The sequence below is a fragment of the Nilaparvata lugens genome, chromosome 3 (genome assembly GCF_014356525.2).
Source record: "Nilaparvata lugens isolate BPH chromosome 3, ASM1435652v1, whole genome shotgun sequence".
NCBI lineage: Eukaryota > Metazoa > Arthropoda > Insecta > Hemiptera > Delphacidae > Nilaparvata > Nilaparvata lugens.
Window position 1 is genome coordinate 88,528,812 of NC_052506.1, and position 13,893 is coordinate 88,542,704.

At 37.4% G+C, this 13,893-nt stretch overlaps 1 protein-coding gene across 1 annotated transcript; it reads right to left on the bottom strand.

The window, feature by feature from the left end:
• Positions 1-1,917: 1,917 nt before the first annotated feature.
• LOC111043333 (actin-85C) lies at positions 1,918-11,908 on the bottom strand. The gene is made up of 5 exons (XM_039424962.1): positions 11,768-11,908; positions 11,428-11,655; positions 8,508-8,747; positions 2,933-3,071; positions 1,918-2,225 (listed from the first exon to the last, which is right to left on the bottom strand). The coding sequence occupies exons 1-5, from the start codon at positions 11,891-11,893 to the stop codon at positions 1,927-1,929; spliced, it is 1,032 nt and encodes a 343-aa protein (XP_039280896.1). The 5' UTR covers positions 11,894-11,908; the 3' UTR covers positions 1,918-1,926.
• Between the last annotated feature and the right edge of the window lie 1,985 nt (positions 11,909-13,893).

Here is a 13,893-nt window from a genome sequence, read left to right on the forward strand (position 1 = left end):
GTAGTTTTGGGAATTAATATCAAGATAAATTATTAATCAGTATTAACAAATGTGGATCTCCTTAGTTTGAAATAATTGCCTCATACATAATCATAAATAGCAGTGGAAAGATTCATTTATAGAACAGAAAGCCAGCTCATGAAAAATGCCAAGGTATATCTATTGTGAAATGTTTTAATACGAATTTCCTATTTTTGTAGTGAAGGGCACCTTAGTAATCGAATCCTGAAATGATTTAATTTACCTTTATTTTTTGAAGGTCGGTCATCCTCTCGACTGTGTGGACCCTCTTGGATCCTCCCTCGCCGATAGAGATCTTGATCCTCCCGTCCGATGACCAGACATTCCTATGCCCATGACGGTCGGCCGCAGCGTTGAGGATCTTGAGGCGCTCCGCAGTCAGATCCTCGCGAATGGTGACGCCGGAACCCTTCAGCTTCCTCTTAGCGTCGAAGATCATCTTCCTGGTCCGGTAGCTGCAGAGTCGAACTATGATGGGTCGGTCCTTGGGTTTAGCTTGCCCTTGTTGAGGTGGTTGACGCCTTCCAACGCGATGCGAGCGGTTGACATCCGCCAAAGTCACGGGCACGTTCAGCTTCTTGTTAAAGACATCGAGCGCCAGCAGGTCCGTGTCTTCTTTGTCACTCTCCGGGATCCCAAAAATACGTATAGAATGTCGGCGCCCATATTGCTCGAGGTCGTCGACCTTCAGGTGACAAGACACCTCCAGCTCACGAATTCTATCGTGCAGCTGTTTGTTCTCCTCCTTCAATGCCTGAAGTTCCTCGAAAATAGATTTCACAGCCATTGATACAGCACTGTGGACAGACTCTTCGATTTGCTGTCGAATAATGAGGAGGGTCTCTTCGGACAATGCTCCAGAAATAGCTGGCTTCGGAGCATTGACCTCATTCTTCGGTGTGCCTCTATTCGGTCGAACCATCGTGTACCGTTAGGTGGATTTACACTTTTATAGGCGAGAAGGTGAACTGAAGATTTAGGAATGTTTTTTCAAGATAAATAAAAAGAGTGTGAGTTAATCAAAAATATAATTTATTGCTTAATACAATATAATTGATTATTTTAAACGAGAATGAACAGTTAATATTACATTAATAAAACCTGTATTATCAGCTACCGTCCATAGACGGCATTGTCAAGACAGAGGTTCGGCAACGTTTTTCTCCTATCTTTCTCCACTGCCATTATAACGTGGACCTCACTATAGGCGAAACCCCACTTCTGTTTGCATTATTGGACATATAATATTAATATCTAGTGACCTGGTTGGCTCAGGTCTGGTGTCAGAGTTTTCAGGTCGTACCTGGTTAATTTTCAGGGTCTCTGACATGATCTAACGACTATAGCCAGCCGAAACCGACGGCTGAGCATTCTAACGTCACTTCAATGTGAATTGGGCCTAAAGGTGCGTACAGATATACGCGCCGCGAACATGAGCAATTCACTTTTAATCAGCTGATTATATCTGTATTTTTACAGAAACGGTAAGATACAGATATGAAAAGCTTGGCATCAGCTGATTAAAAGTGAATTGCTCATGTTCGCGGCGCGTAAATCTGTACGCACGTTAAGGAGAGCATCTTATTACAGCAAAACAAAAAAGCCCTTGAAGAATTTATTTTTATAGATAGGGCTAATGTTATGGAGCTCCATCAATTATTGAATTTCAAATCAAATCAAATTTATTTCCATTTTTAACATAACTTACACATCTTTCAGAGCATGCATTAACTTCTGATTACAAAAAAAATCGCTTGAAATAGCTAACATACCCTGAAAAGAAAAATACAAAAGATCTTTACACTGGAAAATAAACCCAAAGGTTACTGAACCTGTTTCAGCAGATAAAAAAGTTGTTACAAGTTATTTATTATATTATAGTAAAACAAAAGAGATAATTCTCTGTTACACGTATATAAAAATGATGAGCAATTTGCGAAAATAATGGAAGTATACTGTATTACTAACCTGGCCGTCAGGAAGTTCGTAAGACTTCTCAAGTGAGCTGGAAGATGCGGCCGTAGCCATCTCCTGCTCAAAGTCCAGAGCTACGTAGCACAGTTTCTCTTTGATGTCTCTGACGATTTCTCGCTCAGCCGTGGTGGTGAAGCTGTAGCCTCTCTCAGTCAAGATCTTCATCAGGTAGTCAGTCAGATCCCTACCAGCCAAGTCCAATCTCAGAATAGCATGAGGCAAAGCGTAACCTGAAACATTCAATAATTAATAGTTTCTGAAAAAAAAATTATTTTAATCTAAAATCGTTAATGACCTGAACCATCAGGTCACTTATATTCATCAAATGATGTCTATTCATATTCATTAAATGAACGGCAAACAGAGGAAATCAATAATTATTCTAAATTGTTATTGTGGACGAAAACGTATTTCGTAATTTTATTATTTTCTCTCAAACTTTGAACGTGAAAGTTTCGGGCATTAAATCTTATAAATTTTGTACATTAAATCAATGAATTTTTTGGAAAAATTAATTTTTGATGAATCTTTGAAACTGGAAATAAAATATTATTAAAATTCAATTTTTATGAATAATCTATGAATTACCTCCGATATAAAATGACTTTAATAATTGATTGCATCACAGTACTGAACAAAATTAATCCTAGTTCTATTTTTTTAACGACCAAGAGTGAAAGAAGATTCTAATTTCTCCTCATTAGGCCTATAATCGAGAATGAATGAATGATCCTGGTATTTAATTGAATAGGGGTATATAAATTTGAATAAGGCTATTAGCTAATTCTATCCTCTAATTAAAAATATTAGTGTTGGATAATTTAAAATCTGAAATATCATATTTAAATTGGCGATTCAATCATTAAATTCGTCATAAAAATGTATTTATCAACTGTGAGTATTATATGTTTTTTGTGTAAAATGACAGAAATTGTACCTTCGTAGATAGGAACTGTATGGGAGACTCCATCTCCTGAATCCAACACGATACCCGTTGTTCGTCCAGAAGCGTAGAGCGACAGCACGGCTTGAATAGCAACGTACATGGCTGGTGTGTTGAATGTTTCAAACATTATCTATAAAAGAAAGGAGCACATAAGAATGTCATATATCTAAAGATTATTCATCTACAGTCTAGCTGTTCGCAGACGCGCAATTTTAGTCGCAACGCTCAAAAACGCTCCTTAATACATTCACAAAATTGATGAGACAATTCATAAAATCATATGAGTAAAATTTCATTCATATAAACATTATTTCTGATCGCTCATCTGAGTGACTCGTTCACTGACGCGTGATCAAGTTAACGTGAGTAGGAGTCAAGGATATTATATAGTTGAACTGTATACTATCCTTGAGTAGGGGTCAATTGAGCGTTGAGCCAATGTATTAAACAATAAAAGGGTAATCTCATCTTCTCTAAGCTTGAACACCTATTACTAAATAAGAGTGACTTTATAATATCTGTATGTGGTATAATAAAATGCGTTCATTAAATAACAATTCAGTCAGCTTTCAGAAGCCGAAGCGAGTAGACGTGTTTTGTGAAATTCATGTAATTATTCTAAAAGTATACCATCAAACTGTTGTGTCAGTGAAAACGGCATTGCCGAATTGTGAGTGTGTGTGTGCGTGCGCGCGCGCGTTTGCAGCAACTATGACTGTAGCTGAGTTCGGATATTGCTGCTTCGGTGAGTGCTGAATCTGTAATTCTATTGTGAGAATTGAACTATCGTAACTATGAACGGTGACGATAATACGACTATTATTACTATAACTGAAGAAAATAAACCTGTCTCCTACAAGGTTCGAACTGATAAAATTCAATCAGAATGCGAAAAATTTTTATTTAAAGTTTGGAACGAAGCTAATACAAAATTCCAGCAATCAGAAAAAATAAGTTCTGAACTTAAAATTCAACTTGAACAGCTTCAAACTAGATTATCAGCGTTAGAGACTAAATCTAAGAATGAAGAAAAAAATACGGACAATTATCATACCGATGAAGAAGAATTATCTACTGAAACAGAATGGATTCGTCAAAAGCAAAGAAAGAGGAAGAGAGAACAATCTGACTCACCTCCAACACAATCATCCAATGAGCAGAAAGTGAGTTCACGTAGAGAAACTGAACTAAAAGAGAATGATGAACCAAAAAAAACTCCTAGTATCAAACAAGTTAAGAGACCTCCTCCAATAATACTCTACAACATCCAAGACTATCAAGTAGTGTATAATATTTTGAATGAAAAAATAAAAGACTCTTATAAGATCACACTATTGAATAATGGTAGCTTAAAACTCAATGTTGAATCTGAGGATAATTATAGACTAGCTACATCATTGCTGAATGACAAAAAAATGAATTGGTCTTCGTTTGAAAACAAGCAAACGAGACCCATTAGAGTAATAGTGAAGAAGTTGCACAGCACTTGCAATCCACAGGAAATAAAAGAGGAACTTCAGGAAAAAGGATTTAAAATTTTGGACGTGGTAAACATTCTTAAATGGAAAACAAAAGAACCACTCCCAATATTCATGTTAACTTTTGAAAACACAGAGAGCATAAATAGAATTTATGAAATATGTGTAATTATGGGTATGAAGGTTGAAGTAGTCCCCCTGAAAAAATCGAAATTTCTACCGCAATGTAAAAATTGTCAAACCTGGGGACACACTAAAAAATACTGCCAGAAGGAGCCTAGGTGCGTGAAATGCGCTGGTCCCCACATCACTATCAACTGTACTAAGAGTAAAGAAGTTAAGCCTAAATGCTACAATTGTGGGATGGAGCACCCTGCTAATTATAGAGGATGTGTTGTAGCACAAGAGTTGCAGGCACTTCGAAATAAGAAAAAAACAATAAAATCTATTTCGTCAGTCAACAAAAGAAACGATCCTATTGTGCCACAGAGAGCTGTAATAAATGACAGTAGAGTTAAGGAGAACCAGAGTTATGCTGATAAGCTGAAAAATAAAGTACCTATCAACAGTAACGAAAAGTCAAGTCTTCAAGATTAAAACTTGAGTAAAGATTTGGAACTGAGCATTACAACTCAACTTAAATTGATTCTTGAGAAACTAGTTGTGCAAGAAGGCCTGAATAAATCAATTTTAAGTAGGTTAGAAAAACTGGAAAATATTTCAGTTCCAGAAGTCATTCACAAGAAGCATGGAAAATAGATTCAAAATTATGACTTGGAATGCTAATGGATTACTACAGCACAAAGATGATCTATTAGCAATTCTAATTGAGCATAAAATAGATGCCTGTCTCATTTCCGAAACTCATTTCACCAAAGAATCCTACTTTAAAATTAGAGGGTACAAAATGTACCATGCCATACATCCCAACAACAGCGCTAGAGGCGGAAGTGCGGTTATTGTAAGAGAAGAGCTAAACCATCACGAGTTCAAGAAGATAGAATTGCAGGAGTTCCAGTCGATTTCAATCAAAGTCAAACTTATCGGTAGACCATCTGGTACGATCACAATTGGAGCCGTCTACTGTCCACCACGATTTAATTTGAAGAAAATAGAATATATTGATTTCCTAAGCAACTTCACAGGGAAATTTATCATCGGAGGAGACTTCAATTCAAAGAATACACAATGGGGGTCCCGACTGACCACAACTAAAGGAAAGGAGCTATTACTGGCTGTTAATGAATACCACTGCGATGTTCACTCAACAAGGAAACCAACTTACTGGCCAACAGACATAACAAAAATTCCAGACCTAATAGATTTTTTCATCACAAAAAATATTTCACCAAACTGTGTTGAAGTTGAAGAAAAATTTGATCTTAACTCTGACCATTCGCCAATAGTTTTGACAATGCACAGTGCAGCTGTTAAAAATGAAATGCCACCTAGACTCATCAAAAGGTACACAGATTTAGAAACTTTTAAAAATATGATAGACTCTAAAATAGACTTGAACACATCTCTGCAAACTATAGATGAACTAGAAACTGAAGTCCAGGAGTTTGTAATCAATATCCAACAATGTGCCTGGGAAAATACACCACTACTTCAAAGCAGGATTTTCAAAGGTAATTGCTATCCTGTAGCGGTAAGAGAGTTGATAGAAAAAAGAAGAAGAACAAGAAGATCATGGCAATCAACAAGAAATCCAAGAATTAAAACAGAACTTAATAGAATTACTAATGAACTGAGAAAGATGATACAGGATGTAAAACAACATGATATCAATAAATACTTAGAAGAGTTAACCAATGAGTCTACTACAAATTTTTCATTATGGAGATCAACCAGGAAACTGAAGAGACCTCTTGAACAAGTTACACCGATAAGGAAGAATCAAGATTGCTGGGCAAGGAGCAATAAAGAGAAAGCCGATTTGTTTGCTGATCATCTGGAAAAGGTTTTCTCACCTCATGAGGAAACAATTATAGATGAGAATCCTCATCATCTTGGAGCAGGAGTTATCACTCCAACATCGCCAAGGGAGGTAGAATATGAGATTAAAAATTGAGCAGAAAGAAAACGCCAGGTTTCGACTTAATAACTGGAGAGATTCTACAGGAGCTCCCAAGAAAAGCAATTGTGAAGCTATGCCATCTCTTCAACGCTTCATTCCGATTGAAATATGTGCCAAGTTTCTGGAAGGTAGCCGATGTCATCATGATACCAAAACCTGGAAAGCCACCACATGATGTAACCTCGTATAGGCCAATTTCACTACTGCCAGTAATATCAAAATTATTTGAGAAACTTCTACTGAAAAGATTAAAGCCTTATCTGGACGATAATGGATTAATACCAACCCATCAATTCGGATTTCGAGATAAACATAGTACAATAGATCAGGTGCACAGAATAACAAATATTATTGAAAATACATTGGAGGAAAAGAAAGTTTGCTCTGCAATTTTCCTTGATGTAGCACAGGCTTTCGACAAAGTATGGCATTCAGGATTGTGCTACAAAATGAACCAGTTCTTACCAACAGAATACAGTCTGATACTGAAATCATATCTTCAAGACCGTTATTTCAGGATAAAACAAGATGATGCTTTTTCATCTCTCAGAGAAATCAGGGCTGGAGTTCCTCAAGGAAGTGTGCTGGGTCCCCTCTTGTACCTCCTATACACATCTGATATACCTCAACCCGAAAACGTAACAGTAGCAACATTTGCTGATGACACAGCAGTTTTATCAGTTGGTGAAACTGTTGAAGTTTCTACAGAGAAATTGCAGGTGGCAGTCAACAGAATCAATGTTTGGACAAAACACTGGCTTATAAAATTGAATGAAGCAAAATCAGTTCAAGTCAACTTTACAAACAGAAGAGTTCAATATATCCCCTTAACACTCAATGGGAATATTGTACCCTACTCCAACACTGCAAAGTATCTAGGCATGACGCTGGATGCCAAGCTTAGATGGAAGGAGCATGTGAAGAAGAAAAGAGAACAACTTGGCATAAAATTCAAGAAAATGTACTGGCTACTTGGGAGGACATCAAAGTTGTCAAATTATAACAAATTGCTTCTCTACAAGCAGATTCTCAAGCCGGTGTGGACCTACGGAATTCAACTCTGGGGCTGCACCCGACCATCCAATATCGACATCATCCAGCGCTTCCAGAACAAAGTACTCAGAAGTTGTGTAGACGCTCCTTGGTACATCAGGAACTCTGATCTCCACCGCGACCTGGGAGTGGTGACAGTCATCAGTGAAATCCAAAGATTTGCAGAAAAACATGAGAAAAGACTTCATCAACATGTGAACGTGGAAGCAATCCAGCTGCTCAACGTGCATGGAGTAAGAAGACTGCAACGCAGAAAGCCACACGAATTAGTTTAGTGCTAAAGTGTTCAATTGGAAGTGCAAAGGCAGAATACTGTATCCTTTTATGCTAAAAATAATCTTTATTCAGTCCTTGACCAATATAGAAGGCTTAACCAATGGGTTTTACCTTCACAAACAATATTCTTATCAATTTATGTCAAAATAGAATAGCTTATTAGTCTTTAACTAGGTGCTATAAAAATCAAGAAAAAAAAATTAAATAACAATTTAGCCTATTCAATATTCAATACATTGTATTTTTCTTGATCACGGTTACCCCGTTATTTTCCGGTTTTAAGTGAGTCATGATTCTGTATTGAGGAACTGATAAATTATAAACGTAATCGTCATATTTGTAGAAGAAAGCTTCAGTTGACAATATCAATTGATTTATTCATTTAACTGATTTTGTGTAAATTTTTGTAGAATATATAAATGAAGTGAAGATATGAAATAATAATATGATGCCGACTCCTGGCAGACAACCTTTATGTCTTAAATTTTGTCTAGTGTTATTACGTTTATCATTTTCTCTTGTTTCAATGTTTAATTTGTTTAGTTCTTGGAAGTGTACAATATTAGTTTTTTAATTAAATGAAGACATTTTCTATTTTATTCTATTCTACATTGTATTTTAGTGGGACCCCTCATATCACACATTTTCTTTGTAAAAGTTATGAAAGTAATGGACTGACTTGTGTCATTTTCTCTCGGTTGGCCTTGGGGTTGAGGGGTGCCTCAGTGAGCAAGACAGGGTGCTCCTCTGGTGCCACTCTCAGCTCGTTGTAGAAGGTGTGGTGCCAGATCTTCTCCATGTCATCCCAGTTGGTCACGATTCCGTGCTCGATCGGGTATTTCACCGTCAGAATTCCTCTCTTCGATTGTGCCTCGTCACCCACGTAGCTGTCTTTCTGTCCCATATCAACCATAATTCCCTGAAAAACAAGCATACTTTATTATAGACCTACATCCCAAATTACCATACAGATTCATATTGAAAACAATAATTCTTATTCAGAATGTATAAATGTTTGTGTGAAATTTAGTCTTAGAAAAGAGTGGACTGTATAAATAGGAGAGAATAAATCAAATTCTGAAAAAAGAGAAACAATGTGTCTTGACTGATTTGACACCTGACTGAAATTCCACATGAGTGCAAGAACCGTTGTGCATTCAAAAACCTGTGCACTGGAATGAATGCAAAACAGTTTTAGGCAACTCAGTATTAAAACTAATCAACAAAATGTAGGCTAAGGTGAAATGCCAAATGAAATTTGGGAAATTCAAAGAATTGCCCAAGAAAGAAAAAATAATATGTTAAAACTTATTCACCGTCTTCTTGATCTTCAACGATAGGTAGAGGTGCAATACTGGAAATTGCACGCTTGAAAATTCCAGACTCAGTAAGCACCATCACAACCCGTACCTTCCCATCCACACCAGGAAAAACCTCAGTGATGCGCCCTAATTTCCAAGCAGTGGGTGGAGCACCAGGATCCTTCAACAATACCAAAATTCCAACAGCAATGTTGTCACTTGAAGACGTCCACTTGTGTTTTTGCTGCAAAGTGACTAGATATTCTTGTGACCACCTCTCCCACAACTGCCTATTCAAATCCGTTATCATTTGCCAGCGTGCAAGGTGATTCACATGCTTTGTCGGTTGTGACTTCACGGGAAGTGCATTTATAGGCCTACCAATCAAGAAATGTCCTGGTGACAAATACGCTAGGTCATGAGGGTCTTCAGATAATGGGGTAATGGGTCTAGAATTGAGGATAGCTCCAATTTGAGCACTAAGAGTAAGTAGTTCTTCAAAGTTGAGAACTTGCTTCAAAGTAACGATCTTGAAAATGCTTTTGAAACTTCTGATTGAACGCTCCCAAAGACCACCAAAGTGAGGTGCGCGAGGTGGAATGAAGTTCCACTGAATTCTCCAAGAAGCTGCCGACTTCTGTAACAAATGTTGATTCCGTGAATCATCCAAAAAATTGTAGAGCTCTTGAAGTTCACCGCTAGCTCCAGTGAAAGCAGTACCATTGTCAGAATAAATGGTGTTGGGCATGCCACGAATTGACGTGAACCTAGTTAATGCGGCGAGAAAGGCTTTAGTTGACAACTCAGTAACAACCTCCAAATGCACAGCGCGAGTTGCCATACAGACAAATAATGCAATATAAGCTTTGCTGAAAGACCTAGACTTAGGACAACCAAGCCTTAAGTTGAAAGGTCCCATATAATCAATGCCTACATTTAAGAAGGGTGCACTAACATTCACACGAACGGCTGGCAATTGCCCCATAAGCTGAACAGCTTTATTTTGTGAAAAACAAAAACATTTTATACAAGTGCACAAGATGCTTTTGACTACACTCCTGGTAGATGGAATCCAAAAACGCTGGCGAAGAGAAACCATGGTGGCCTGGACTCCAGCATGACACAAACGTTGATGGGTGCTTAGGATTAAAGCTTCTGTGAATTTATGCTTACCAGGTAATAAAATTTGATGCTGAGCATCAAATGGTACATCAGCATGCATTAATCTGCCTCCTACTCTAAGCAGACCATCTTGATGAATAAACGGTGAGAGAGAATGGATCTTACTCCGCACATCCAGCTCCTCTTTTGCACGTAGACGCTGCAACTCTGATCCGAAAAATTCTTCCTGAACACTTTTAAATATATGGAATTCAGCGTCTTGAATTTCTGTAACTGACAATTCGCCTACATGACACTCCCTACAACTTGAGATGAAATAAGTGAAAATGGAGATTCAATGAAAATTAATCAAATTGAGAAAAAAATACTGTGAGTTGAGTGATAGAGTAAACTGAACAAGGAAAACTTGAGGTAGAATAAGTAAAAATAGAGAATTAATGGAAATTATTCAAATTAAAAAGAACAGTATTCTTTTGAGGTTGAGTCGAGGTAAAATGCAAACTAACCAAGGGAAACTTGAGATAGAGTTTGTGAAAATGAAGAATCAATGAAAATTAATCAAATAGAAAACAAAAGTATTGTGAAAAGAGGATGAAAAGCGCTTGACAAAGTAGAAAAGGAAAGCATTATGAGTGAAGGCAAAGTACAAATTGAGATATAATAAGTGGAAATGAGGAATCAATAAAAAATAATCGAATTGAATAAAAAACTGTGAGTTAAGTGATGGAGTAAATTAAACAAGGAAAATACTTGAGGTTTGAGTTAGTAAATGAGGAATAAATTGTAAGAGAATATATCAAAAAACTTTAAGCATAGAGAAAAGATGGCATAAGAAGATAAACCATGGTATAGGTCGTTTATGTTTATGTTCTAAGTTGATTTTTTGTTAACTGTCTATTCAAAAAAATGACGAAAGGCTGCACATGGTACCCCTGCTGGTTTTGAAAGAATCCCAATATAATACCCCTATATATTTTTAATTTAATCCTAGTATTTTAAATGAAGTGTAGTATGCCTTGCTTAAAATGAAACACCAGTGTCTAAGAAGTTGCGTTGATGGCCACATTTTTAAAAAAGTAGGTTCAAAATTAGGAAAGGCTGCAAGCTTTATAATTATATTTAATTAGCTTATCATTAAATATTGAGTAAACTTCAACATTCAATCATCCAACTCACCATCGTGCAGCCGTTGTTCATATTGTTCACATCTCTATGCACATGGGCACAAAAATCAATGCATGCGGTCACCCCCGAGAAAGGCCGTCCTGGCTTCAAACCCAGTCGGCATTCTGACGCCTCGCATTTAAATTTTGTCTGATTTTTGAATGACTCAGGGGCCAAAGTCGAATACAACGGCGACAGAAATGTGGTCAGGGTAAGCAAACGTTCCTCAACTTCTTTTTCCTGCGGGCAACAGAGATAGAGAAAAAGAATCAGTAAAAGTAGGACACTGTTAGAGCCAATGAGGTGGGCTTCTAAACACGTGACTTAGTAGCTCAGAAAATAAAATTGTTACCTTTAAAAGCGTCTCGTTCGGGTATGGCGGGTTCACAGTGGACTGTAAGAGCGTTCTCCTCGTTCTGGTAGGCGGTAGCACATTCAGATAATCAGGACTCACTTGCACTGGCGATGATGAATACATGGGCCCATGTCGCAGCTAAGAGGTTACACAAAGAAGATCAAAATCTAGATATTTAGCGGAGTACTCTCACAATAACTTTTCCTAACTAGTCGCGGTAGTAGTTTAAATTCAAACAAGCAAAGGGGTAATACATTTATAACTTCTTTAAAAAGAGAAACAACCATGTAGCGTCAGAACAGCAAGCTTCCTCAAAAGGCGGTTACAAGTAGTGGGGACTGGGGAGCAAAGCGGAAAAGCCAGAGGGAGAACAGTGCCATCTACATATTGAACTAGGCAATTTCTGAGCGGCTGATGGCAGTGGCATGCTAGATGGCCATGGGTGAGCGTGGTTGATTCAAATGGCTGGCCCATACAGAAACAGTAGAAAAGGAAGAAACACTTTGAGTGAAAGCAGAGTACAACTTGAGATAAAATAAGTGAACATGGAGATTCAATGAAAATTAATCAAATTGAGAAAAAGGAATGTGAGTTGAGTGATAGAATAAACTGAACAAGGAAAACTTGAGATAGAATAAGTAAAAATAGAGAATCAATGAAAATTATTCAAATTAAAAAGAACAGTATTCTTTTGAGGTTGAGTAGAGGTAAAGTGCAAACTAACCAAGGGAAACTTGAGATAGAGTTTGTGAAAATGAAGAATCAATGAAAATTAATCAAATAGAAAAGAAAAGTATTGTGAAAAGAGGATGAAAAGCACTTGACACAGTAGAAAAGGAAGTGAAGGCAAAGTACAAATTGAGATATAATAAGTGGAAATGAGGAATCAATAAAAATTAATCGAATTAATAAAAAACTGTGAGTTAAGTGATGGAGTAAATTAAACAAGGAAAATACTTGAGGTTGAGTTAGTAAATGAGGAATAAATTGTAAGAGAATATATCAAAAAAAATTTAAGCATAGAGAAAAGATGACATAAGAAGATATACCATGGTATAGGGGCTCTGGGGATGTCCATTCACGGTCGTCTAGCAGCCTCGGCAAAGGTCTGCCTAGCCCCTTGCCTAGGTTCTGCAAACTCTCCTCTAAGAGCCTCCTGAAGCTCCTCCCGGACAAGCTGTCAGATAGAAGCTTTTAGATCCCCAGAACCCTCATATCTTCCACCTTTGGCTGATTTAGCCATCACCATTCCAGCTTGTCTTAGTTCATCCGCCATTCCTTTACCCACTTCCAGTTCAATTTTCTTTTTGTTTCCTCTTGAAGTTATGGTATCATCAAACCAGTTGTAAATCGCTTCAATTTTCTCCATTACTTCCACCAGTGGGTCTGTCTTGATCAACTTGTTAGGCTCAGCCTCATCCTTGGACCTTTTCCTTTTGGAACTGGCACTTCCCTCAAATGCCATGTCCTCGTCTTCATTGGCCCCACCTCTAAGCCTCATTTCTAGCCCATCTTTCATCCCTCTTCTCATGGTAGTCCAGTTCCCCGGCAGCCCCCCATCATCAAGTGCTCTGGTAGTCACTGTATTCAGAGACACTGCATCATCTTCACTTGTCTTTGCCCCCATTAAATCCATAGCCTTCTGCTTCTCATACTCTTTCAGTCTCTTTGTCTGTTCCTGCAGATAGAGAATTGCTCTTGCTGCCTGTGTCTTATGCCCGGTTTCTCAGTCGTTCAATAAACAACGCTATAGCTATTGATTCAATAACTTTATCGATTCAATAAATTTTTATTGACTCCTCAAACATATTTATAGAATCCATAGCGATTCATCTGTTCAATGAATCTGGCAGCATTGCATGATTCCAAACCGACCACTTTCGTAAACAAACTTTATATGGTAGCCATGGTAACCAACTAAATCTTGTTTGTTTATTCCTTGCTGCTTGTTGTGTAGTTCAATTTGAAGGTTATTTCCTACGTTACTGATAATTTTTCAAGTTATTATTATAATTATGGCAGAGAAACGAGACCGGGGCAAGAATTTTGCAGAGGTTGAAAAAGACCAATTAGTAGAGATCTGCCTAAAGTATAAAAATATGATTAAAAATAAAAAGACAGAT

Coding starts and splice junctions, on each gene's coding strand:
- LOC111043333 (XM_039424962.1), bottom strand. CDS start 11,893: ATGTATTCATCATCGCCAGTGCAAGTGAGTCCTGATTATCTGAATGTG. Junction 3,072..8,507: donor ACCGAGAGAAAATGACACAA/GTCAGTCCATTA, acceptor TTTCTTTTATAG/ATAATGTTTGAAACATTCAA. Junction 2,226..2,932: donor TACAGTTCCTATCTACGAAG/GTACAATTTCTG, acceptor TGAATGTTTCAG/GTTACGCTTTGCCTCATGCT.